A 24,177-nucleotide genomic window follows, 5' to 3' on the forward strand; every position below is an offset into this window, starting at 1 on the left:
TAGAATTTTTATTAGTAATATATTTATTATATTGTAATAAATTATTTCAAATGATATAGGGTGTTGTAAATATCTTGTTTCTCGCTAATTTAGCTTTATTATTTTTAACCGTATAAAAAAGTATATCTCATTCAGTATAGAATAAATACCATAATAAACAGCAATGTTAATCCTCAACGATTTTCGAATTTTCATGATTATCCGTATCTTTTTTTAATTGCATATTTTTAAATAAAAAACAATATTATTGCTATGAAGTTAAATTTCGAGATCTAAAAGAAAGATGATCTTGAAAATTAAAGATGTTGAATGTGTTTTAACGAAATAAGTAATTGCTGCAGAAAAAAACCTAGATAATTGATTGAAAGGTCGACAAGATAAAACGAAACATCCTATACATTCTCAATTTTGTATTTTATATATTTGTTTGTTTCAATCTCCAACGATGTATCACTAGCGAAATGAATTAATTTGATAATGAGTGGTCGAAAAATACACGAGAAGCCATGAATGTTGTTGATAATTGTCTCTATTAAGTACGATACAATAATCATAATAATTTAGTTCTCCTCCCCTTCTTTACACTCATTACCTAAATTCCATATGTCGCTTACGCAAGTGTATTCAAAATCGAGGATCGAACGATAAAATATCCACGTTTATTGCCACGCTACATATAGGTATCATCGTATGCTACATAGAGTATTAAAGACTATGAAAGTAGAAGCTTACGTGAGTAAAAAAAGGGACAAAAAAAAAAGAATCATTCGTTCTGCTACGTTTATACTACATTTACAACGAGAATTTCGTTCAGTCATCTGAAACAGAGGAAAATAAGGAGATCGTGCTTATACACATGTAAAATAGCCAACGAGGAGGCTTAAGAAAAGTTCGTACACTTATTGGAAATAAGGTACTTCGATTAATATTGTCTTTTTTTCTTTTAAATAAGTATTTCTCACAGAAGATTCTACATTATCGCCATAAAAACATATATCTATATATATATATATATATATATCTTCTATATATATATCTTCTTCTATATATATATATATATCTAAATATATATATATATATCTTCCATTTACATTAAGTATCTGAATTTTGAAATGTGCACCATAAATAAGATGATTAAATCGTTAAGCTAGAAATAAACGTCATTTTCGTAAACATCACGATGAATATGTAAGAAAGGATGTAGCTTATTTTTGTTCTTAAGTAGACCGCCGTCAAGCATCGATCGTTACGAGAAACTAATACGTCGTTTAATTCGTTACGGAAAATTATTCGATCTATTTTCGACGCGGAAATATGCATGTATGCTCTAAATATACAGTGCTATGCTGTACCATGAGTGCATAGGTGGATAAAAATAGTTCAACAATAACGCCGTTGCTTTCAACGATTCTGTCACCGAACATCGACATTTCGATCAATTGATCTTATAAATTAAATAAACAAGACATTTCTACAACCGCAATAACGTTTCTGGACATTAAGGAAATCGAGGTATGTCTTGATTTCTTTGTCTCGACCGTCATTACGTGCAAATACTTCGCGCATTAAGCTTTTCGAAGTTCGAAGAGATTCGATTTTTATCGCTATGTCGCAACGAGTAAAAAAGATTACGAAGTGTGGTTGCAATAGCATTGGTAAAAAAGCTTTGCGTTATAGCTCACCATATTGTTATGCGTCAGGGTTTAGGATGCTACTCTACTTTATTTTCGTCACCTTAAGTCAGACATGCTGTCGAATGCCGAGAATTGTCTGTAATAAATAACTGTTAACTGATGCGCACAATTGTTTCTACCGGGGACCTGTTAAATTATCACGCCCTATGTTCGTTTCACTTTTTTTTCAAAGAAGATAACGTGGTAAGTGTGTCACCCTGAATTTCTTTCGACGAGATTAACTTTTTGCACTTGACGATAGTTCCAGTTCTTATTTAATTAGGAATGTCGTAAACGACTTTTATTCAAATCGTTGGTTAAATTTTTATGTATAATATATAATATATGTAAAAATTACTATGTAATTACTAAAAAGATGATATCCCCAAATATATTTCGTATATAATTATTATATAATTATTATATATATATAATTATATGTTATACATAATTATAAACTATTTTATATATAAAATATATTTGGGGATATCATCTCGCAATAATTTATCATATTTTTTGAAATCAGCCTTGAATTAAAGAGAAACTAAACAGGCACATATATGTTATTATACCTATTTTGCATGATGTTTGTTATTATTTATTTGAGTGCAGAAAGCTAAAAAGAGTAAATAAAATAGCTATATAAAATAACTATTTCAAACAACAAGAAACAATAATCTATCATCAATTCTTTGTTATCTTGCAACCACACCTCCTGATCAAGAGCATTAGCACCGGAAATGTGTACAGAAATGTGTATAAGCACCGGATTCTTTAAAAAACGTTAGCACCTAACTCTTCTCTGCAGCCACTAGGGCTAGATCGCCCATATCAAAAAGATTATCTAGGACAGAGCTGTCTATGGGAGGGACTTCTTTCACTATAGTAGAAACGACAAATATTAAGCACTCAAGGATATTCCTTTTTTCTTTAAACAAATCACATTTCTCTTACCTCTATAGTTGCATTTAGATATTTACCACATTACGTATTACGTATAAATGTGTTTCACATATTGTCTATAGCAGCGAAGTGGTGGCCGCTCAATGTGACTGAAATTTTCTGTTTCGTTGACGCTGATGACACTAATATGGTGTCACTGTGTCATCTGTCTCCGGAAGCAAGCAGGCTATGGCGCCAACGTAGCGTCATCCGCATGTTAATCCTTTGCGTTCTCCACATTTTTCTGGAGCGTTACCAACTAATCGGAGCAATAAATATTTACCATTTTCATAGCGGAGCCATCAGGCTTTGAAGACAAATTTTAAATGCAATCGCAGTGGAGCCACTCGACCGTAAAGACAAATTTTAAATGTACCCACTGCGACAATATTTGACGACAAAAGGTTACTACATCTTTACACCTCTAGTTAAGTATTAAGGTTCATCAGCCTTGAGTAATCAATGTTTGCAATGCTTACTATACCAAGAACCAAACAATTTGATTTCTTTACATTAAAGATTAGGCCTACAACATCCGACCGCAAGAAATCAATGCCGAAACAAGGAACACCAAGTTTCTCAGTGTTCTCCTACAGACAGCTCTGATCTAGATGAAACACTAGCTACTGTAACAAGTCTTGCGCACGTCGGCAAGTATTACACTGAAATCGTCGTCCGCCTTCGAAACATGCTCGATACTCTGCGATTGCTGACCCTGTTGAGCCTGTTGCGGTTGTTGCTGTTGCTGCTGCTGCTGCTGTTGGTGTTCCGAATACTTGGCCACATCCATGGCCTGATGGTACTGCTCCATCGCGTGGCCTATGGCCACGTTCGAGCATCGAGCATCCTTGGCTTGATCGTCGACGATGCACTGAGAGTTCGACATGTCCAATTGCGTCTGCTGGGGCGTGTAGTAACGAAGATCACTGGCGTAATTGTGATTGCTGTCAAGGAGATTCTGAGAGGTGAGGCTGGTATGCGCCACGTTGGTCGGATGCGAGTATTTGAAATACTTCTCCAACTGTAACGTCTGTTGCTGTTCTTCCTCGGCGGTGGTGGCCATCGCTGCCTCCATGTGACCCAGAATCGGATGCTGTTGGCCAGCGCTGGTTCCCTCTGTTTGGTACTCCTGGTGATGACTCATTTGGTACCGGTGGGATACACCTGGAAATAAATCGGTCGTCGAGAAGAATAGCCTCGTCTCCTTCCGCGCGTGACGTCGCGAATAAAGGGGCTATTATGCGCAGAAGAGAAAGCCAGAAAAGAGATTTCGGGTTGCTCGAATTGTTACAGGCAAATGGTTCGTATTTGCAAAACTGTCTCGCTTAGGGGTGTTGCAGTAATTAGCGTGACTGTATGGTGTTATTCGATTTGGCCAACTTGGTTGATCGTTATTGGATCTTCGAAGTTATCGTAACTGTGGGTACGTTACTTTGGAAAAATGCATTCTTGATAACTTGAAGAGTTATTTTTAAGTGGAACTTACTCTTTAAAACTTTTTTCTAGCTGCACTATTTTCTTTCTTCAGCTCTTTATACGTATGTACATACATTGTATTATTTCAGTAACATTTACATATTTGTCTGTATACAAAAATTTCGAATGATCTTATTTTAAAAGAATAATTTTCTAATAAATTTATTTTCCGTATTTGTATGTTTTCAAAGAAATGGTTTTTACATAGACATTTCGTTTTATTAACATTTGCATTATATAGTGATATGAGTTACAGAGTTTCGGTTAATTTTAAATGTTACTGTTTCACCAAGAATGTGCGATACTTTCAACACCTGTTGGTAGGCGATTTTAACTCGACAGGTTGGCAAAGTGTTAAGAAATTTTCTGTACCATTTGCATGTATTTGTTATTTATAGTATGCGTGTAGTTTGTCTTAAATGTTGTAAGAAATAACTGAGGGAAGATTTAGATCTTGTTGCTCCTTCTGCTCTGAATTTCTGACACTAATTCTACTCTCACTGTCGACTTTGAGAATACATTATATACTGCCGAACTCTTTCTGAAGTTAGCTACAGTTTTATTTATTTCGTATTATGCAATGAAATGAGACTTTCATTTGTGTTCAAGTATTCCCAGAAATTGTAAAATGCAATTATATCTATCGCTTATACTTCAAAGAAGTTAGATAATTCAAAGATAGAACTTGATTACAGGAAAAAATGAAAATTATGTAGTGAATGATGAAAGATTGTAAGAATAGCACTGAAATTACCGCATTCTTATATCTAATATGTCCTTTTTACATCTGCACTTTGTTATTGTAACACTTATCTGATTATATGGCATGATTAATTCAAACATTTGACAAGTGGAAATAAAAAAGGCTTTGTCATATAAAAAATTCTTCTTCTCTTAAAAAGTTTGTTTATACGAAGGCGAATATCAGTAAACACGAAGGAAAATGTTATCATGTTAGAATTTCGTACGTGATATAGGCACATGATCAGTTTTCTAAATTGAGCTGTAAGTGCAATGTGCCAACGAGCTCTCACCCTCGTGCTTGAACATGTGCATAGATAAATCTGCTTCAATTATCCCATCAAATAAGAAAATCTGTGCTGGCACTTGCGGTCTCGTTGAGGAAACTACATAATGGACATACGTCCTTTCTTAAAATATAAAGCTCTTTTTATGATTAATTAACGGATCTGCGAGATGTTGAAATAAAAATATTGTAAAGTTACATAAAGTAGTATAGTACATGTAATAAATAAGTTTTATTATATCCTGTCTATAAATAACATTTTGATAAACAAAACATTGTTTCCCGCAAAACTTTATTTATTAATTTATTGATATTTATTTGATTGCAGCCTTATTTCTTTCCACTCCTCGTTTATTTTGCATATTTCTAAAAAAGTAAAGAAGGATAGATATGAAATACGAAGATGTTATTAAGAATTAAATTGAGCAAACAAAATTAACAACTTAACGTATCAATTTCTGATGTTATGATATTATAAAATCCTCTAAATCACGGACATTTTTATTATTGCTCGTTTTTCTATCACACAAAAATATAATCATTTTTTCTCACAAACCAAGGAAAGATATATATCTATGTCAAACGACTCAGAAAGGAAGGGCATAACCGAAAGAAATCCTATTTTCTGGATCTTAAAAGGACCCATCATCGGCCATCATAATAATCGTACAAGTCTAAAAAAAGAAACGAAATATTTCGATATATATTTAACAAATATTCGAACAAAGATCAATAAGAAATTTAAATAAGCATCCAAAAGAATAGAGAAACAGAGTAACTGGGTTCCAATCGTGTTTGTGTATTGGACTTGATCCAACTGTAACACAGAATATAATACGTAAAAATGAATAAAGGATTACCGGAACAACCTTCAGCGGCTCCGCGAATCCCCATGGACTGTTGTCGATTGGCACACTGAACAGGATTATAGTTGCTCTCGACAGTGGACTGCATCGAATAGTTGGCAGTCTTCGAGGATTGGGTGTTCGTGTAGTGCTGCAACGATTGATCGTGCGGGGATGCGACTGGCGGATAAAAAGTCCCCGTCACAGAGCCAACATTTTCAAATCCAGAGCGCAATTTATTGCACGATACCATCATCCCGTTCGCTATACCAACCGCGGCTATACTCGACGGCTGTCTCTCGAAATTTAAGTAACTCACCTGAAAGAGAGAAAAATTACCGTTGAAACTTTCACTCGTGTTTCGTCCTACTGTAATTGACACGTTAGCTTGTCCAAACGTTACGATAAATGTGTCACGTGTTCGATCGTGAGGTATGAAATAAATTTTTCGTTTAAGTCGAACCGAAGAGATTTGCGTGTTTAATGGAATGTTTTTATCGATTAGATATTTATGCACCGTTGAGTAAAAATAGTGTTTCATTAACGAACCAAAATGTTTACGTATCGTTCATTACTTTTTAAAGGAATAGAAAATGAGAAATAACGTAAACCATTGTTTCTTGCTTTTGGCGTTATTCTGTGAAATCAAATTTTCAGTTTCTGCTGATAAGTAGAAATAAATTTACAATTTTACCCGTCCGCAATTTTTCAGGATTTTAAACGTCCATTTTGAATTTCGTATTTCGAACAGTATCTGAAATTTTATAATAATCGACGATATAGGTTTGTCAAGCAAGTAATCGCAAAGCAACCTACTAAACGAGTCTACATTTGTCCTCATAGTCTCCAGCAAGATCGTTCGTATGCACGCCATTACTCACCGATTTTTTGTAAGTCAGAGTATCTGTGTAAGCACCAGAATTCTGACACGACGATATGCTAGTACCACCAGCATGACCCGTGTGCAGCTGATTATCGGTACTCATGAAAGTGTACCGTTTCGTTTGCTCGCTCATTTCGCCGTGCTGCTTCGACGAACCCTCCATCAGATCACGTTCAGGATCTGGATTTTGATTGGATGGCAAATGCGTTCCGTCACCTGATCAAGATTAATTCGTCAATAATTCAAACGCTATATGTTTCCATAACCACGTACAAGAGATAGAATATGCTTCCTGATGAAATAATAATAATAATCTAATAATATGTGTGTATATATATATATAACTTGCTACTATAGAAATTCGTAATAGAACACTTTAGTAGAGGTATGTCATTTTAAAGAGAAATGTTTTATTTTATCAAAGGATCTTCTAATAGGAATTTAACAGAACAATTTAATAAAGTGGATATTTTTACCAAAAAAAAAAAAGAAGAAGAATAACAGAATTTTCAAGTGCCATGAAAAACATTTAAAACTAAGATGCAAATGATTGAGACTTCCTATTGAAATTACTAATAATTTTAATTTTTAATTTAGAATTTATTACTAATAATTACAATTTGTAATTTGTGATTTATTGTTAGTAATTTAAATTTATAATTTATAATTTATTACTTTGATTTAAATTAATAATTATTTGATTTTTCATTTAAACATTAATAATTTAGTTATATATGTAGATATAATTCCTCAAGTTCCACGGCTGTCTGTACGGTAATTAATGCGAGTACAATGTCTCACCATCTGGCTCGGGACTGGCAACTGGAGATATGTCCGGTGTGTGAATGATAGGCGTATAAGGACTACCGTACAAGGAATTGCTCTCCGATTTGTACTCCTGAATACCTTGCTGCTGCTGCTGGTGATACAGGGATGAGATCGGGGAATGTCCGCCCCACGGGATCTGAGGAATGCCTTGATAACTGTCCATCTTGGACCTTAAATAAACATTGAACGTCACTTCGTAATTCTTCCAAGAAACGTCTTTAACACGAAGAACTTGTTAAACGGAAGGATGGCACGAATGAAACTCGATGCATAACGTTTGAAAGAATATTTTTGTTTCGCTGAAACGTGCTTTTTTAACTCAAAGTGAGAATGATTGGTGCAGAACTATTTTAACTTCATTGACGAAAGATCTGTTACATAGTTTAAGTTTCTACAGATAGAGTACATTGTATTTTCATTGACGAAGTAAAGTGTACAATATAGTTAGTATTTATAACTATATTTTTGAACAAGTATATTTTATATTTTAATAATAGTTTTAAGAAACATCTTGGTATTGATAACGTTTTTGTACTCTGAAATTACTGAATTCCATCAGGCCTTATTCTACTTAATTTTTATCCATCTATACGACTACTTTTTGTTAAATCTTCCAACCACTCGACTATCATTGTAAAACAACTTGCCAAATATTTGTTGTAAACAGATTTCAGGTTATTCTCATCTTTACATAAAATAACAAAAACATATAAAGTAAATATAAACATGTATCAAATACCAATCACAATTACAATACTATAAAAGGTATTTGTACAGCATTGTATTTATTCTACTATTTCTATACCAATTAATTAGGCTCAAGTGCATAATAACATATTATACTTTATCACTTAGCAGCAGTACTTTCACACGATTACAATAATTCGACGTAACGAAAATAAAATCTGCATATAAAGTCTGATAAAAAATAAATCCATTTACGAATAAGCATATATTTTATATTATATTGAATGCGCACAGATAGTAACACATCTATTCAACCTTCAACCAACTATCACCAACAGCATTACCCAACCCGATAACCCTTGCACCTATCAAACTCGATATCGATGAAAATTAATTCCAACGTCTCGATCGCGCACCTTGCGCGCTCGATTAATTCGATGACGGAACGGGGATGATGTTGAAAAATCGCGGCGAATCAAGAGGAGATATCGACTTACATGGAATGATGAATCGTGGTACCAGAGGGGTTGGACCTATTGACCGTGGTGTTGGTCGCGGACGGAGGAGAGGACGGCGCCCCTGGGGCCCGTTTCGCGTGTTTCCTACGCCGTGGCCTGTACTTGTAGTTCGGATGTTCCTGCATGTGTATGACCCTCAGTCTCTCGGCTTCCTCCACGTACGGCCTTCTGTCCTGCGGGGTCAACCCTCGCCATTTCTTCCCTGAAATACACGGGGACCATCCGTTAGCTGGTGCCGCAACGGTGCCACGATTTTTCGATACGACATTGCAACGTTAGCTGTAGGTATATATTGGAACGATGCTTACCACCGGTGTTCCTGAATTCAGGGGGCGGCGTGAAAGGCAATAAAAATTGTATGAATAATGTTACACGCGGATGTATACGATAAAAGGGAAGGGGAAAGGGTGTGGAGATTATTGCTTCTTTTCTCTAGATACCTTCGGGGACTGAACTTTTGAGCTGTAGAATGTTCGATCTTTTTCTTTGCGGTTGTAGTGGTTTAATTATGTATGTGGTTTATTTCAATAATTATCGGATGTCTGTTTATGTAGCAGAGTTAGGTAATTAGTATTGTATTTATCAAATAAACATTTAATAGCTACTAGAACCAATAAGTCGGCAAATTTGGAGTTTCAATTTATTCCTTTTGCGATTATTAAAGACGTGCAGCTGCACGAATGTGAAATGTATTCTGACATTTTTTACGATCACATCGGAGTTATCTAGGACTATTCATTTCTACCATATTCCTTCGATTATTGTCATCTGTGTATAGTACGCGTTTGGAAACACACTGCAGATTGGTAATCGTAATGTCAAATAATCCTTTGGATGCTTTGGTGTATTGGGTATAATAGGAATATGTAACTTGAAGTATTTTCCGCGTAATTGTCTCTTAAGTATGCTAATAATGGCAAGTTACACGCAAGTACTTAAGAAATATTATTTAATACGTAATATATTAGGTTGTCCCAAAACCTTCTTTCGTTTTGCTCTATTACTGCAAAATGGATCGTACGTAATTGAATAAAATAATATGAAACAAAAGAACGTGGTGCATCTATTATTTCCTTATAAAAAAAGAAACTTTTGAGACAACCTGATATTTAGTATTCGTGTGGTTCCATTTATCATGTTACCATTAATACAAGACAAGCCGCTATTTTGCACGTCAACTTGTAAAAGCATTCAAAGTTGACCAAGAAAATGCTTCAATTTCGATCGTAAAACATTTTACGAGGAAGAAACCTTAGAAATATAGATTTATTGCTAAAATGAGAAACTCGACTCGAACGTTTCAATCAAAGCCGCCATGTACAAAGATAAGTGCAGGGGCATAAACCTTGCGTGAATTTGTAATCATAAAAGACGCCATAAATTCGCGGCCAGCTGTTACTTTCTTTGTACGTAGAACACTGCTGGATGGATTTAACACCCACCGTGCATGAATACATTTCCTACCGATTAACAAGGTGAACGTGACAATTAATATTTTTAAAAAATACCCGCATGATATACACGTATTATAGTTTGCTAATTACTAATAAAAAATGAACAGCAATATTTGCAAATTTCTACAAATGTTTATCTACAAAGTGCAATTCGCTATACTGCAATACTCTGTTATCACTTTTGACAAAACCTACTCTATTATCGATACGTTTAGCTATAATAAACAGGAAACGACAAGACGCAACGTACATATATTGCATATTTGCGTTTTTAAATGATGCATAATATCCTTGAATACACAATGACCGATAATACTATATTTGTTCCGTAATATACAGCAAATCGACATCAACGTTTTAGTTTCGTCAACGCGTTCAGACTATCCCTCGGAATGCCTGAACTTTCACATTCTATCTAATTTTTATAAACATGAATAATCTTTTAAACAACGGATACCGTCCCTATTAAATCTCACGTGTTTCAACAATCTTCAAATTCCAGTACACCAACCTTTATGCAATCTACTTAACACGTTGACTATCGTGTTACTCAATTTTTTAGAACATTTAAAAAGAGATAAACCTCGTCGATTAGGAAATTTTCGACAATGTCTAACATTCTTCTATCTTACATAACATTGTCAAAGAGAAAGTGTGCAAATACAATATTTTGCAAAAATTATATATGCTAACCTATAGTATCTATACTTTGATCTATCATAACTCTCAAGGCGAAATATATAAAATTTTCGTGGCAGTTAACGCGTTGAACATCGTCAGAAGCACACTTAGTAAAAAAAAAAAAAAAAAAAAAAAAACCGCAACTTATTAACACATTGCGTATATTTATGCAAATTCATATTTTTCTAAATATAATTAGTTTTTTGCCTGACTATGTATTTCGCGCTTTTTTCTATCTTCCAACTTCCTTCAAATGCGTAAAAGTGCAAAGTATATTAATTAAACAATCGAATGCAAAATAATCCACGCGTTTCACACATGGAAATCAACTTCATACATAGCCGGTCATACGCCATCCAATCCAATCTTTCACTGGGAACCTAGAAATTCTTCCACACGTAAGATCCGCATTCACCATTCCTACATACGTACTATTAGAATCACCGGTGCCGGTAAAGCTACCAAGGAGGAAGATATCGCGGCGTTATTTCGAGGATCGATAAGACTGGCTGTGGTTCGTTCGCCGATTGGCCGGCGATACTCTTAATTCATGCTACGAGGCTTGCCCCTAATTGCCCGCTACGTGGCTAGGTCGTCGTTGTCGTCGTCGTCGTCCCCGTGGTCGTTGGTGGTGGAAGCGGAAAAATGGTCGGACGAGCGTAGATACGAATTACAGGAGGGCTTGGCCGGCCGGACGACGACGACGGGCTGGAATCTGCCTTAGTTGCGTTCAATATGCCCGTCCGGCATGGTAGGCCGGAATATCATTAAGCAGGGATAAGGGTTAATACGAACGTAAGATGTTCACGACAAGAACGAAAAACTTGAGCGAGGCGGATGTATATGGTGTGCGCGTACATATGTACACGGGATCGGCGTATACGGGGCCGTATAGGTACATAGGCGCATGGGGGCGTAGATATGGGTGCGCCCGTGCCTTCAGCCAGCCACAAGGCACGAACCATTATTTCATATTTCATTTTGTATATTTCAACTCCGGAGGAGACGCTAACCCGAACGACTCAGCCTCGAAGAGGGAGGCAGTGGATAAAGAGGAGAAAACGAAAACAGCTTGGAAGAAAGAGAAAGAGAGAGAGAGAGAGAGAGAGAGAGAGAGAGGGAGAGAGAAGTGGAAAAGAAAGAAAAAAGGAACACGTGGAAAAAGGAGTATATATAGGGAAGAAAAAAAAAAAGAGATGGTCGCAGGGTTCTCTAAGTCTCCCTGTAAAGTCCATTTTTGTCGCCCCGAGTTTCTTCTTACTTGGCTCTCCTTCTTTGTCCCCTTCTTCTTAGTCTTCTTCGTCCTCTGCTTCTTTTCTCTTCGAGCGGCTGCCCTTTTTTGCGATACAAGTACTTTTCGAAAGGACAGCGGCCAGGGTTGACGCGTGGAAGTAAACTCCTGCGACGTGCTCGTCAAGATTCAATGGAATCTCCTTTGTCGCTTGTCTTTGTATACGTGGCTCGTACGGGGAATGAAGTCGAGATTTCTTTGAGAATCTGATTTCTAGTGATAAATTACCCGTGATTGAGAGAATTACTTAGCTGAGCAAGATTTACGTCGCGAATTTGTTACTAAGTTCTTCGAGATTGTTATAAGGAAGTGATTGTTCGGCGGCTAAGGATTGTATTAATAAAGTTAATTTCGATATCTGTTTTGTAAATTGATTAATATCGAGCTTAACTAGTTACGCTGCGAAAGTTAGTTAAAAGAACATCTCTGTTCTAAATCAATTATTATCACATTATTCAATATCTTACAGTTACGTAATACGTGTCTTTCGATATTGATATTATTTTAGTATCTGAAAAGCAAGAACAAACGCGATGTTTTATGATTCTGTAACAGATTAACAATCTAATAAGTAATGCTGCAAGTCTGCGTAAGTTTTAACGTTACAATCAGGTTGTAATATATGAAATGTCCGCTTCAGATCCTTCGCTTAGATTGTATCAAGAAGTAGGTATATCGCCTGCACTGTGGTTTACATAAAATTAAATGTCGATCTGTGCTCTTTCGTTCCGTATTTTCTACTTGAAATAGCGTCGGAGGTTCCAATCACTGACCCTATCCAATGAGATTCGCATTTGTCTTCCAAAAAATCATACCTAGATGATTACAATCAATCTTCGATGAATACTCTATTTAATACTTTAATTGGATCGACAATTTTAAGGTGGTTATAAGACGCCGTGTAAGCATATTTACTATATTTACTATATTCGATAAGCATAAACGCGGTGGAAGTATATTTACCATTATCCTTTGCTTAAATATGAAAACAAGCTTTTGCAAATCGTCAACGATGGAATGAAAATAGAAAGAATAATAAGATACTTCGACGTAACTTTTATGACTGTGCTTGCTTCTGCCTCTGCATTCGTTATATCCGCGTCATCACGGAGCGACGAATGTCGCCGACGACGAGGAAAATAAGACGGTTGAAAAAAGAAGCGATAGCCAAAGAAAAGAAGAAACCGCAACTTCTTTCTTCTCTTCGACTCTTCGCCTCCCAAACTTTCCACCTTCTTCGCGGTTGCACTCGTCCATTTGCTTCCGCGTGTTTCGCAGAAACAGTGAAGTCAGGGCGAAGCTGAAAGGTTCAGAAGCGGACGAGGAGGAACTGTGGAAGAAGAAGAGGGATCGGCGCCTGAGACTTTTTGGCCGACAATAAGTAAACTTAATTTAATATTCCTGGGCGCGCTCCGCGGTGAGCTAGCCGGCAGTGATTCATCATCACACCCGCGCACTGCTTCCCACCATGACGTCCTCGTTAAGTATTCTAATGGTTGCCGTGTACCTCTAATTTACTCTGCTCTCGGCCCTAGTCAGACGACTTCATTAATTTCAGCGTTTCGGTCAAAAGCGGACCGCACTCGCATCGGAAACACTTCAGTCCTTGTTGGATCAGCTATCGTGCCGTTTTTTCGTCGTCTTCTGATCGTAATCCACACCAACGTCTGTGTGCGACTCCCAGTACGACGAAGAGACAGAGTTTGGCTTTGATAGAGGTTGAAATTACTTGCGGATTGCGGGAGAAGAACACGACACATGTACGTGACACTTTTGCTTTTATCTTGCGCGTTGAAGATATTTTTGGTTTCCTAGAAAATTTCTATTTTTCTAATTTTTTACTTTTTTTCGATTCGACATATTATTCTTCTCAACTATCGAAACACTGATATCCGACAATTGATGCGTCGCTAATAAAATCGTAACTTTTTCGATAAGATAACTTTTCATGGTGTAGCTTTTATAATACAAATATCGAAGATAATTTTAAACCGAACAACGTTGCAAGCTCTTAATCTGTTTCATAAAGATCCTACATCCGATTGGAAACTAAAATTTTATGTTAAGAGATCCTGACAGAATAATTCTGAAATTCATTTCGCGTCACAAAGAAACCTCGATCGCTGTGCACAGCAAAAGCATTAAGAACTCCGTTATCGCAACGGACGACAGGCGCACACGCGCGACCGCGCGACGCACGCAAATGTATGCAAAGCGCATGCGGGTCACAATAAGTCGATCAGCGGCGAGCATACTTCGGAAATCTCATTTGAACCGATGCTAATAGGCTGCTTTATCCACACCGCCTAATCTGACCGCGCGTATACACGACCGGCCGACTCGTGAATTCCTCGAAGCGTGATAAATTAACGCCAACGGAGATCGCGACAAATTACGTCTCTCGATTCGACGTTGGCTCCCCTTGCGCCTGCAGATCGCTCGTGCCGAAATGTCTTTTTGCATCTGTCAACGAAGCACACCGTGTGTGCACATACGCGCGTATATGCGCACACGAATATATTTAACTTCGTTGGCTGCTAACATTTTCCAGAAAGCTCGTTCGTTCTGCCCGGTTAATTAACGATTCCGCGGTGATTTACGCACACGGCGAATGCAGCCGGCGTGGCGACAGGGTCGATTAAGCCGCGTTTCTATGCACGCACGCCAGTAGCAAGACTAACACCGGCACTCAGGGAATTTCGCTCTGCTCGCGGATGCAACATCGCTGGAACGTGACATTTCCAGAATCGAGCGAGAAACTTCTCGCTCGGCATTTAGAATACCGCGTGGAATTAGCTGCCACTCGCACTCGTTCGTGCCTTCCAATCGCACTCTTATACGTGGCTTTAATTGCGCGTACAGCGCGCGATAAATCTCTTCGTGCGGTGCACTGAATCGCTTCTAGCGTCCTCTGACAGCCTGCTGAAGAAACGCCTCGTTTAAGAAACAATTTGCTCAACCCTCGAGCATCGAGTCATGACATGATCGCGCGACGGTCCTTCAGCCGGCGGCGTGAAGCGTGCTCTCCTCTCGATGAGTTTCACACCGTTTATATACGACCACGATCGAACGATTGCTAAATTACACGCACGCGACGCCGGTAATAAATATACATGATGTATCGGTTCGCGAGCGGCCGCGCAATTAAATTTATCGGGACCTCTAGCCGCTGAGCGACTGATGCGCTACGCGGCTGGCAAAATTGACGTCGATCGATGAGATACCGAATAAGGACGGGTTTTTGTCGTGCAAGAAAATCTAATGAGAATACGTAGCCTCTATAATGGCACTGATGTTCGATAGGTACGGTGAAAGTTACGTGAGATGAGAAGTATGTCGTTACAAGGGTAGTTTGGCGTACCTTAAGTAGTTAAAATGACATATTGAATCTGAAGATTCTAAGAAAATACCAACGATAGAAATATGTTTGAGAAATGAGTGTCTTGTAATTCAAATTTCATTAGGCGATTCTACAACCAAGTAGTTTTCTACGAGCGGTGTTTGTCAGAGAGAATTGTTAGTGAACATTATCGAGCATAGTTTTCGATTTGAAGGCGATGTTGGAAAGAAACACAGCTCGCCTATGTTTAACAACTTGTCGTACACTAATATTTATACCTAGTTCATTCGTAAGAGTCCTGGAACGCCTTTCTTCGTAATATCGTTGTATCACAGTCATATGTCATACTCGCAATAGATTATTGTTAAACCGCGTTGCACCAGTTGTCCAAGAGCTGTGACCAAATTCCATTTATATTTGGAGATCAAATTAATGTACTCGCATTAGATAGAATGTTTTAAGTATCTTAACGAGCGACGATATTTCAGAAGCCAATATACGAATAATCATAAAAAGTTCATGAAAGAAAATTCCTGCGTGTGTCTGATCTACATCCATAAACTTATTCAATATCTTAGCTACTTGTATACTTGTAACAAAATTTACTCAATTTTAAATATCAACTGGCCATTTTACAGGAATGAAGGAATCAAAAGTAGGAACATCTCGTATTCGTGGCAGTGCAATCTAACCCACACGGGCAATTGAAATGAAATTAACGCAATCGAAATTAAATCGGTACCCTAGCTTGTTAATACATCTTCCTATAAAACCCCTCTGCTACCCGAGTATTCCGTTAAGTCCGACCGATACGACTGGAAACCGCTAAACCGATTCGATCTACGAATGAATTATAGCTAAACGCCGAAACGGACCGCGTCGAATTGGTTTGATGGAATCACAGTTGATCGACGTTACGAAGCAGAAAATGCGTTCATTTAACTTCTCGATACGGCTTGTCCGCGACCGGTGTGTAATAGTTAATATAGGCAGCAGCAGTCAGGAAACAGCGTTATAAAGAGAGGGCTCGGAGAATCAGACGAGGAACGAAGATGAAGACGGAGATGAAAGCAAAGACGAAGACGAAGAAGAAGAAGAAGAAGAGGTCGAAAGCGAGGCCCACATCGGTGGGACCGCATCGTGCACCCCGCCCAACCTGGGTCGCCCACTGTCACCATTAATAATACGTCTCCCGTCCCGTGATGTATCTCATCTCCGTTGGCGTCGTGTGTTGTGCCTCGTGTCCTGTCGTGTCGGTGTTTAGCCTTCGTTGTGCGCTCGGTCACACGCACGTGCACACACATACCCGCGGAACGCACACTCGCTACCTTCTTTATTTTCTCTCTTCTCCCACTGTAATTTTCCCTCTCCCTCTCTGTCTATCACTTTATTTCACCTTTCTCTTCGTCCGTTTCTTCGCTCGTCCCGTCTCTTTTCGTCTGGACTCAGATGATATCGCGGTTCCTCGTCTCGCTCATAGGCAATGCCAATAACGCACATGCACACGCGGTTACGCGCGAGCGTGTCGTTGCGTGCAGGTACTTGGCACACCCACACGAGCCTTTGGGAGGGGTTGCTAGCACGAGGTCGTTACGATGCACATGCACGTCTCGCGTGCAGCAACCACGACGACGACACTTTGCTCTTTCAACTTTGACAGTTACTTTTCGGACAAAGACATCAGCCGGCACGACACGGTGCTTGGCTGTCTGGGAAACGGGTATTCTCTTTCTCCGCGCTCCCCTGCCATTGGCAGGCGCAAGAATCTTTGCCTAGGAGTATAATGGCAGGGGATGATTTTGTATTTTTTATTCGCCAGTCAGACGACCAAAAGGCATCAGCGATGAACAGAGTCTCGGTAAAGATGGAAAGAACGAAAGAAGAGTATACAGTATACATGTAGTAACGTCACTTCCGGTTGGGAGCCCTCGCGGAATTCGCCGGTGGTCTTTAATACCTTGCGAGAAAGAAAGACTTTTAAAAATACTTTAGAATTGAACGTTAAAATTGCAACGAGATATTTAGTCTCTAGATTCGTTTTTAAGCTGGCACCTTTGTTTCCTATTGTATTAATCTATTGAAGGCCAAGTAATGGAATATTATTAATAATAAAAATTAATCTAAACGCAACACTGCTAAGGAACAAAAGTATTGCTTTAGCAATGTGCAAGAGATATATCAGAATAATATATACTTTAAAGAAGCTCATGACACTAAAGTGAAAAAAGAATAGTATATCACAATGTTAGAAATACTTCAATATCTTCAGATTTCACAAAACCGTAGGACCGGAGTAGAAGAAGAAGCGACGGAAGTATATCATTAAACAAATGCTTGCAGTTCCATTTCATAACCATAATATTAAAAACCAAAATTCACTAGCCGATAATTACAGCTCAACAAGTATCTAAAGTGTGTATCTTTAAATTTTGTAACTCTGTATTTAAGATACTATCGGCGATAGTTAGACCAGAGTTTCAAACGCAGAAACGCGTGAACTTTAAAGTTCAAAGTTAAAGAATTAAAAACAATTCTATTCAAAAGAGGAAATGGCTGAAACAGGTTCGAACATACGCTTAATACCGCTCAACCCGACCAGAGACCCTCAATTATCGCCGATCAGCCTCTTCTCTGGTCGTTTCCCCGTTTAGTCGCGGTGCAACCCCAAAGTTGAAGGAATCCAAGCGTCTCTCGGTGGCAGTCATTCATGAGCTAGCAGGAACTCGATTACGTCTACCGAACGGGGACAAACATCAGATAATCCATTAAGATCGGCAGAGGTCTGGCTGATCGCCGGAGACAGATTACTTTTCCGTCGGGCGAAAGCAAGGAGCCAGAGATTGTCGCAAGGGGGCCCACACTGAGCTCCCTTCGCTTTGTCCACGTGCTCAGCGCGTACAGTATGCTTATACGATAGACGAACAGAAGTTCTCGAAGACATTGGTGAATTGGCTGGATCACGTCGTAACAGAGCTGTCTATCGAAATAAAGAATTCCTTGGACAGACGTTTAGTCGTTGTTGCGTGTAATATACTTCTTGATGTATCTTTATTAGCTACTACAATTGTTGATCTTTTAAGGAACTATTTTTAACTACGAGCGACTATCGGTAAAATTGCAATTTTTAACCGTTTAATGGAGTATTTAATCCTTTTATCTCGAGGACCATCTTTGATAGAGTAACATGAGGTTGGTCGATATGAAATATTTTTCCAAGTAAAATTTTTACAGCATATAATCTTTTCCAACTACCATACATCTAATGAAAATAATTTTAATATAATATATCAAATATTTCAATATCCAATGTTTAACCAGTTTCATTGTTCCATTGATTAGCAAATGTTTCATGACTTAGCAAATTTTTTAGAATGGAACTGTTGCAGTCTCTTTTAAAGTAATTTATATATCAAGAAGTTATTGTACAAATTATAGGTATTTAAGCTTCCTAAACAATAAATTTCTGTTTTCCTTAGCTTTCGTAGCAACTTTGGCAAATCTAACATCATGTAAAAGAATTATACAAATATTTTGATTATTCATAGCGGCCAATAATGAGGTCTCCATGTTTAATCCTTCTTTCTATTCAATGCACGTGATTTATATCAAATCTTTTCTTCAACGTGATTGATAATAGACCAAACCTTAAGCTAGCATTGGATCGTTAAATTCAAATTTCTTACGCATCAATCAAATAAAATGACAAAGAATTACGATCTTTTTATCCTTAGCTTTGTCATTAGATTACATTCTATCAAAAATAACTTTCAACATTACTACACAGATACTTGTTTCAAAGTTTCTCATGACTTTTATGTATCGTTTCATTGCTTGGTTCTTAATGATCTCGTATCTCAATCATAATTGTCACCAAATCCTCAAGCCATTAGCGCTACGTTTCTCTCACGCATTAACTCGTTGTTCGATCGATGAAAATTAATCTTGGCTTCCCACTGGTCGATGAAAACTCCAAACGATAAATACAAGTTTCGCGGCATTCCTGATTGCGGCTTGTCGTGGGCGCAGCGTTGAATCTCTTCCTGGAAAATCATTCATCGTCGCGGGCCGCGTTACCTTGGGTGTCTCGAAGCGAGAAATATCACGCTACGAAACGGCAATTGTCGTGCTGCGTTATGCATGTATCCCAGCGCGTCCGCTCGTCCCAAGCGAGCGTTAACAGGCGAGTGTTCCACCACGAAAACGTTCTTCGTCGAGGACACCACGATAGAATGCTCGTGAACGAACACGAGAACGAAACGTTTCCATCGCGATGAATCGCGAGTGGAAGATGACACACGCGTTTGTCAATTTCCCTTAACATATCCTTATGGACTATCGCCGATAGTCTACAGTCTACAAAAACATTAGGTTGTTGCACGATAAATTTCGTCTTTGATGTACGGGGTGTTCCGGCAACTGCGGTACGATCGACAATACGTGGGTGATTCTATAATACACGGAAAAATCTGTCGAAAATATAGAATAAAATGTTTCCATAAGACGTTTCGTTTTCGAGAAAATCGAGTTTATTTTTGTCAAGTGTACTCCAGCTTGGCAAATTCCGGGCTCGACGAGAGTAAACGATCGACAGAAGATTATTACATATCTGCAAATAAGTAAAAAATATGAAGTACAATTTTCTCATAAAACACTTTGGTTTTTGAGCTAAGTAAATTCGAAAATTTATTATGCGACTGTATAAAATCAGTTCTCAGCTAGACATGTTCAAAGTCTCAATTTTATTGAAAATGAGGCTCGAAACGTAAAAATTTCATTTTTCATTGTTAACTTATTTTCGTATGTAGAATAATTTCTGATTGTTTGCTCGTTATATTTAATCTGTAATTAAATTATCGGTAGTTAAGTTTAAGTATACTTGTCAAATTTCCAAACTCGATTTTCTCGGAAACGAAATATCACATGAAAAAATATTATTCTATAATTTCGACTTCTTTCTTTATAGGGTCGTCCTGTTGTCGGTTGTACCACAGTTGCCGGAACACCCTGTATAATATCGTCGTCCTACTCCTTAACTGTTTTTACTCCATTTTTCAACAAAATGTAATTAATCGATCTACATGTGTGTCCTTGATATAAAGAACGCGGATTCACGATAAAATGATGAAAACTCTACTTACGAAACAACAAATGTCCAGTTCTTTTAAATCCTAACTCCTCACAATGGTGAGTTTTCTCAGTTTACAAACTAGTGAACTTAATAAAAACTAAACCGGTTAATACGTGACTACTACGGTGGTCATCGATGACCCACGTTACTCAATCTTCTAGGATAATTAAAATAAGATAAATTTCATCGACTAAAAAGTTTTCAACAATGTGAATACCTTGTTGTTTTTGATAATATCGTCGGAGAAAAAGTACGTCAATACGATATAATATTTTGCAAAAATTAAACGTTAACGTGTAGCATATTTAACTCTATCGCGGCTCTGTAGGCAAAATGTACATGTACAAGTATCAATTACTGATTAATTCTTGTGTTACGGGAAAACTAGCTACTCTAATAACGAGTATAGTTACTTATTCTGTTAATTTTGGTGAACAACGATATCGCATTAAGAGTCTCCTTACGAATTTAAATTTTTATACAAATTCATTTTTGAGAATATAACTAAGAAGGTAGAATCCCAGTAGAAAACAAAAGGAAACTTTCCCTATCAAATATTACAGAAAGTAGTATACTTTGAATATCTTACGTATTACTGCATGCTACGTATACTTCGCGATATCTTGCACCTTCAAAATTCTCGCATCTATGTACTTATGATAAGTTTCGTTCGCGATTTTTTTACTGAAAAATATGAAAATCGTCCGCAATTTTCCACAAAGAAATATGAAAAATCGCCCGCGGCTGGAGGGCAGAAGCATCGTCGAAATGTTCATTTTTAAACACAGATCGTATCGACGTACCTTATCGATCTGCGCGTATTTCATATATCGTATGCTACAAGAAACTCACAGGGGAAACCTATTTGAAACTAGCCAATAAAATTCTGTCACGTAATACAATGCCGTTCACTACGGGTGGTTCGGTTGAAAAAAGCGATATTACTGGTTCGTAGTAACGAACGTCCGGAAACGTTTTACTTGATCGTCGGGAAGAATGTTAACGAAAGCGGACAATACTTTTTACGAAACGATGCGGCAATGAACAAGGCTCGTTTGCGCGATTTATAGTTAGACTCCGCGTTTGTGATCCAAGACATTTCTTCGAGCGATATGACGTTTTACTAGGTTCGCATTTCAGCTTGATTTTCGTTTGAATTTTGCGCGGTAATTTCCTATCGGCGAACGTTAATGTGATATTGATGTAAGAGGAAGATTCGCGATGAGAACGTCCAATAGAAGGATCGTTACGATCGTTGATGATCGCATCGTGGCAAAAAAACTTGATTACGATTGGAAACTAAACCTGTATTTAATGAGAACATGTAAAAAATAGTATTTTATTGGCTGGAAGAATATGATGTACAGCCACATGATAATATTTATTACGAAGAAATAAAATTATTATCATAAATCATGTTAGAATGAGATTGCTGTTGTTTTAAATGTAGTGTTGTGTTATTACCACAGGCAATAGAAAGGAGTGGTAAACTGAACTGTGAAGGAAAATTTTCATTCTATGTTAAGAAAATTAAATTAATTTCGGAAAGAAGAATAATGGAAGAACTGCGACAAATAAAATAATACACAATTTCAACTGTTACGCGTAACGGAATAATCTTAATTGAAAGTTCTAAACGAACCGCTACTCCTTCATGAAAATAAGTCTGCTGAACTATAGGTAAAGGTAAATGACTACAAGAAAATGTAACATTTCCTTGTGTCTTTTAGTTCTGAAGTTCGAGTAGTTCGAGTTTAGTAGTTTAGTTCGAGTAGTTCTGAACATTTTGTTCCTTGGCCCAACGCAAAAAGGTGGTAAAACATGGTAAAATCAAATCATAGTAAAATCAAACATGCACTTATTGTGTTTAAACTAAACGTAGGATAATAGTAAGTCGCAAGAACTTCGTATCAATTTGCCACAAATTGGCTGTTTAACGAATACTTCCTTTCTCCATAGTAGAGCAAAAATCCGCTAACAATTTAAAACTCGCATTAATTAGATAGATCATAATAAGATAAAATATAATACCATATTCGCGTCAATGTTATTCGAAATAACGAACACCATTCGTTCAAGCAAATAAGGTATCCAATTGAATAAATCTACAATACTATCTGAACTGTGTATCTCGTAGCAAACTACCAAACTTTATCCAGGAAAAGGAAGAAAAAAGCTTACACCGAATCTACACCTAGTCGAACTTCGAGCGTGATTCGAACCTTAAAACTCCTAAAAGTCATAACAAGTCTTGCATTTAAAATAACTCGAACTTTCCAGGCTTCTGTTAACATTTTATATTCACGATCCGTTTCAACGAAATTAATCAAAATGCGTATAAAATACGTTATACTAGTCAAACTTTCAAAACCTCTGTAAACTTTCCAGACTTTCGAATCCAACAAGATTTTCAAGACTTTCAAGAAGATCGAGATTTTCAAGAGTTACAAGCTTCGAATCATGTTCCAAGTTGCATTGAATCTTTTTACAGATTCCAAGTGTTTCAGATCCCACCGCTACCGATACCATACGCCTTCGCTTCTAGCCAATGTTATTACGTTTACGCACTTTGAAATGCTTGGGACCTGGGCTAAATCTCGACGAAATCGGCCTAGCCGAGCCGGAAACTTTCGTTCGAGCGGCTCGATCGCACCCGTCACTTCTGATCGGAGCTGTACAGGCGTGGTGCAATGCAGACCGGCGATCAGGGGGGACAAAAGTCTCTCTTTCTCTGCATCTTTCTCTTGCGCTCTCTTCGAGTGGAGAAAGAGTCGTCGGTGGAACGTAGTCGGCGCTCGAGGGGTCCCACCTCCGTAAACACAACGCGATTCCACCTTCGTTGCTCGCGACGTGTATTTTCATAAATATAATAATTTATTTTCTCTCTGCAGGTAAATCCACACACGAGTGGCGGATGTTGTAATCTTCCTTCGTGTTCGTCCTCGCAATCCTCCTCTTTCGTCGTCGTCATCGTCGTCGTAGTCCTCGTGGCTAGTCGTCGTCGTTCGTTCATTCGTTGGTTCGGGGATAGGTGGGTCGGAAGGTAAGGTAAGGTAAGGGTGCGGCCAGACTTCGCTCTCAACTCCACCTCATTACCCGGCATTCTATGCAGAGACCGCGCTTATGGCTTATTATTGCTTTAGCTTAGCCAACCCGTCGGTTCCTCGATTCTTCGTCGTTCGTCTATGTGCGTATCTACACGCGTGGACGTGCACACGCGTTTCTTTCGAACGATTTTTCGTTCAGCTCGTTCCGCGTCGAGCCGCGAACATAGCGTTTTCTGCTGGTTTAGCGGGGCTGATGCAGTTAGACGAAACTTGGCGAGTATTTGGGCAAGCTCGTTTATTTCAGGTATAATTGGGATTTCCCAATTTTCAATAAGTAGGACTCGCGGACGGATTACC

General features: G+C 38.0%; 1 protein-coding gene across 3 annotated transcripts in view; it reads right to left on the reverse strand.

Moving 5' to 3' along the window:
- Window positions 1-2,201: 2,201 nt before the first annotated feature.
- Window positions 2,202-24,177, reverse strand: part of LOC100747716 (putative transcription factor SOX-15) — a 69,543-nt gene continuing 47,567 nt past the window's right edge. For 2 of the 3 annotated variants that reach the window (XM_024365012.2, XM_024365011.2), the window contains exons 5-10: window positions 8,859-9,081; window positions 7,648-7,844; window positions 6,845-7,062; window positions 6,658-6,717; window positions 5,979-6,282; window positions 2,202-3,779 (exon numbers count right to left, since the gene is read on the reverse strand). In XM_024365012.2, coding sequence (XP_024220780.1) covers window positions 3,235-3,779; window positions 5,979-6,282; window positions 6,658-6,717; window positions 6,845-7,062; window positions 7,648-7,844; window positions 8,859-9,081 — 1,547 coding nt within the window. In that variant the 3' untranslated portion in view covers window positions 2,202-3,234. The remainder of the gene's footprint in view (window positions 3,780-5,978; window positions 6,283-6,657; window positions 6,718-6,844; window positions 7,063-7,647; window positions 7,845-8,858; window positions 9,082-24,177) is intronic. The other variant, XM_012381104.3, reaches the window with a different exon arrangement.

Source organism: Bombus impatiens, unplaced genomic scaffold, assembly GCF_000188095.3.
Source record: "Bombus impatiens unplaced genomic scaffold, BIMP_2.2 scf_0127, whole genome shotgun sequence".
NCBI lineage: Eukaryota > Metazoa > Arthropoda > Insecta > Hymenoptera > Apidae > Bombus > Bombus impatiens.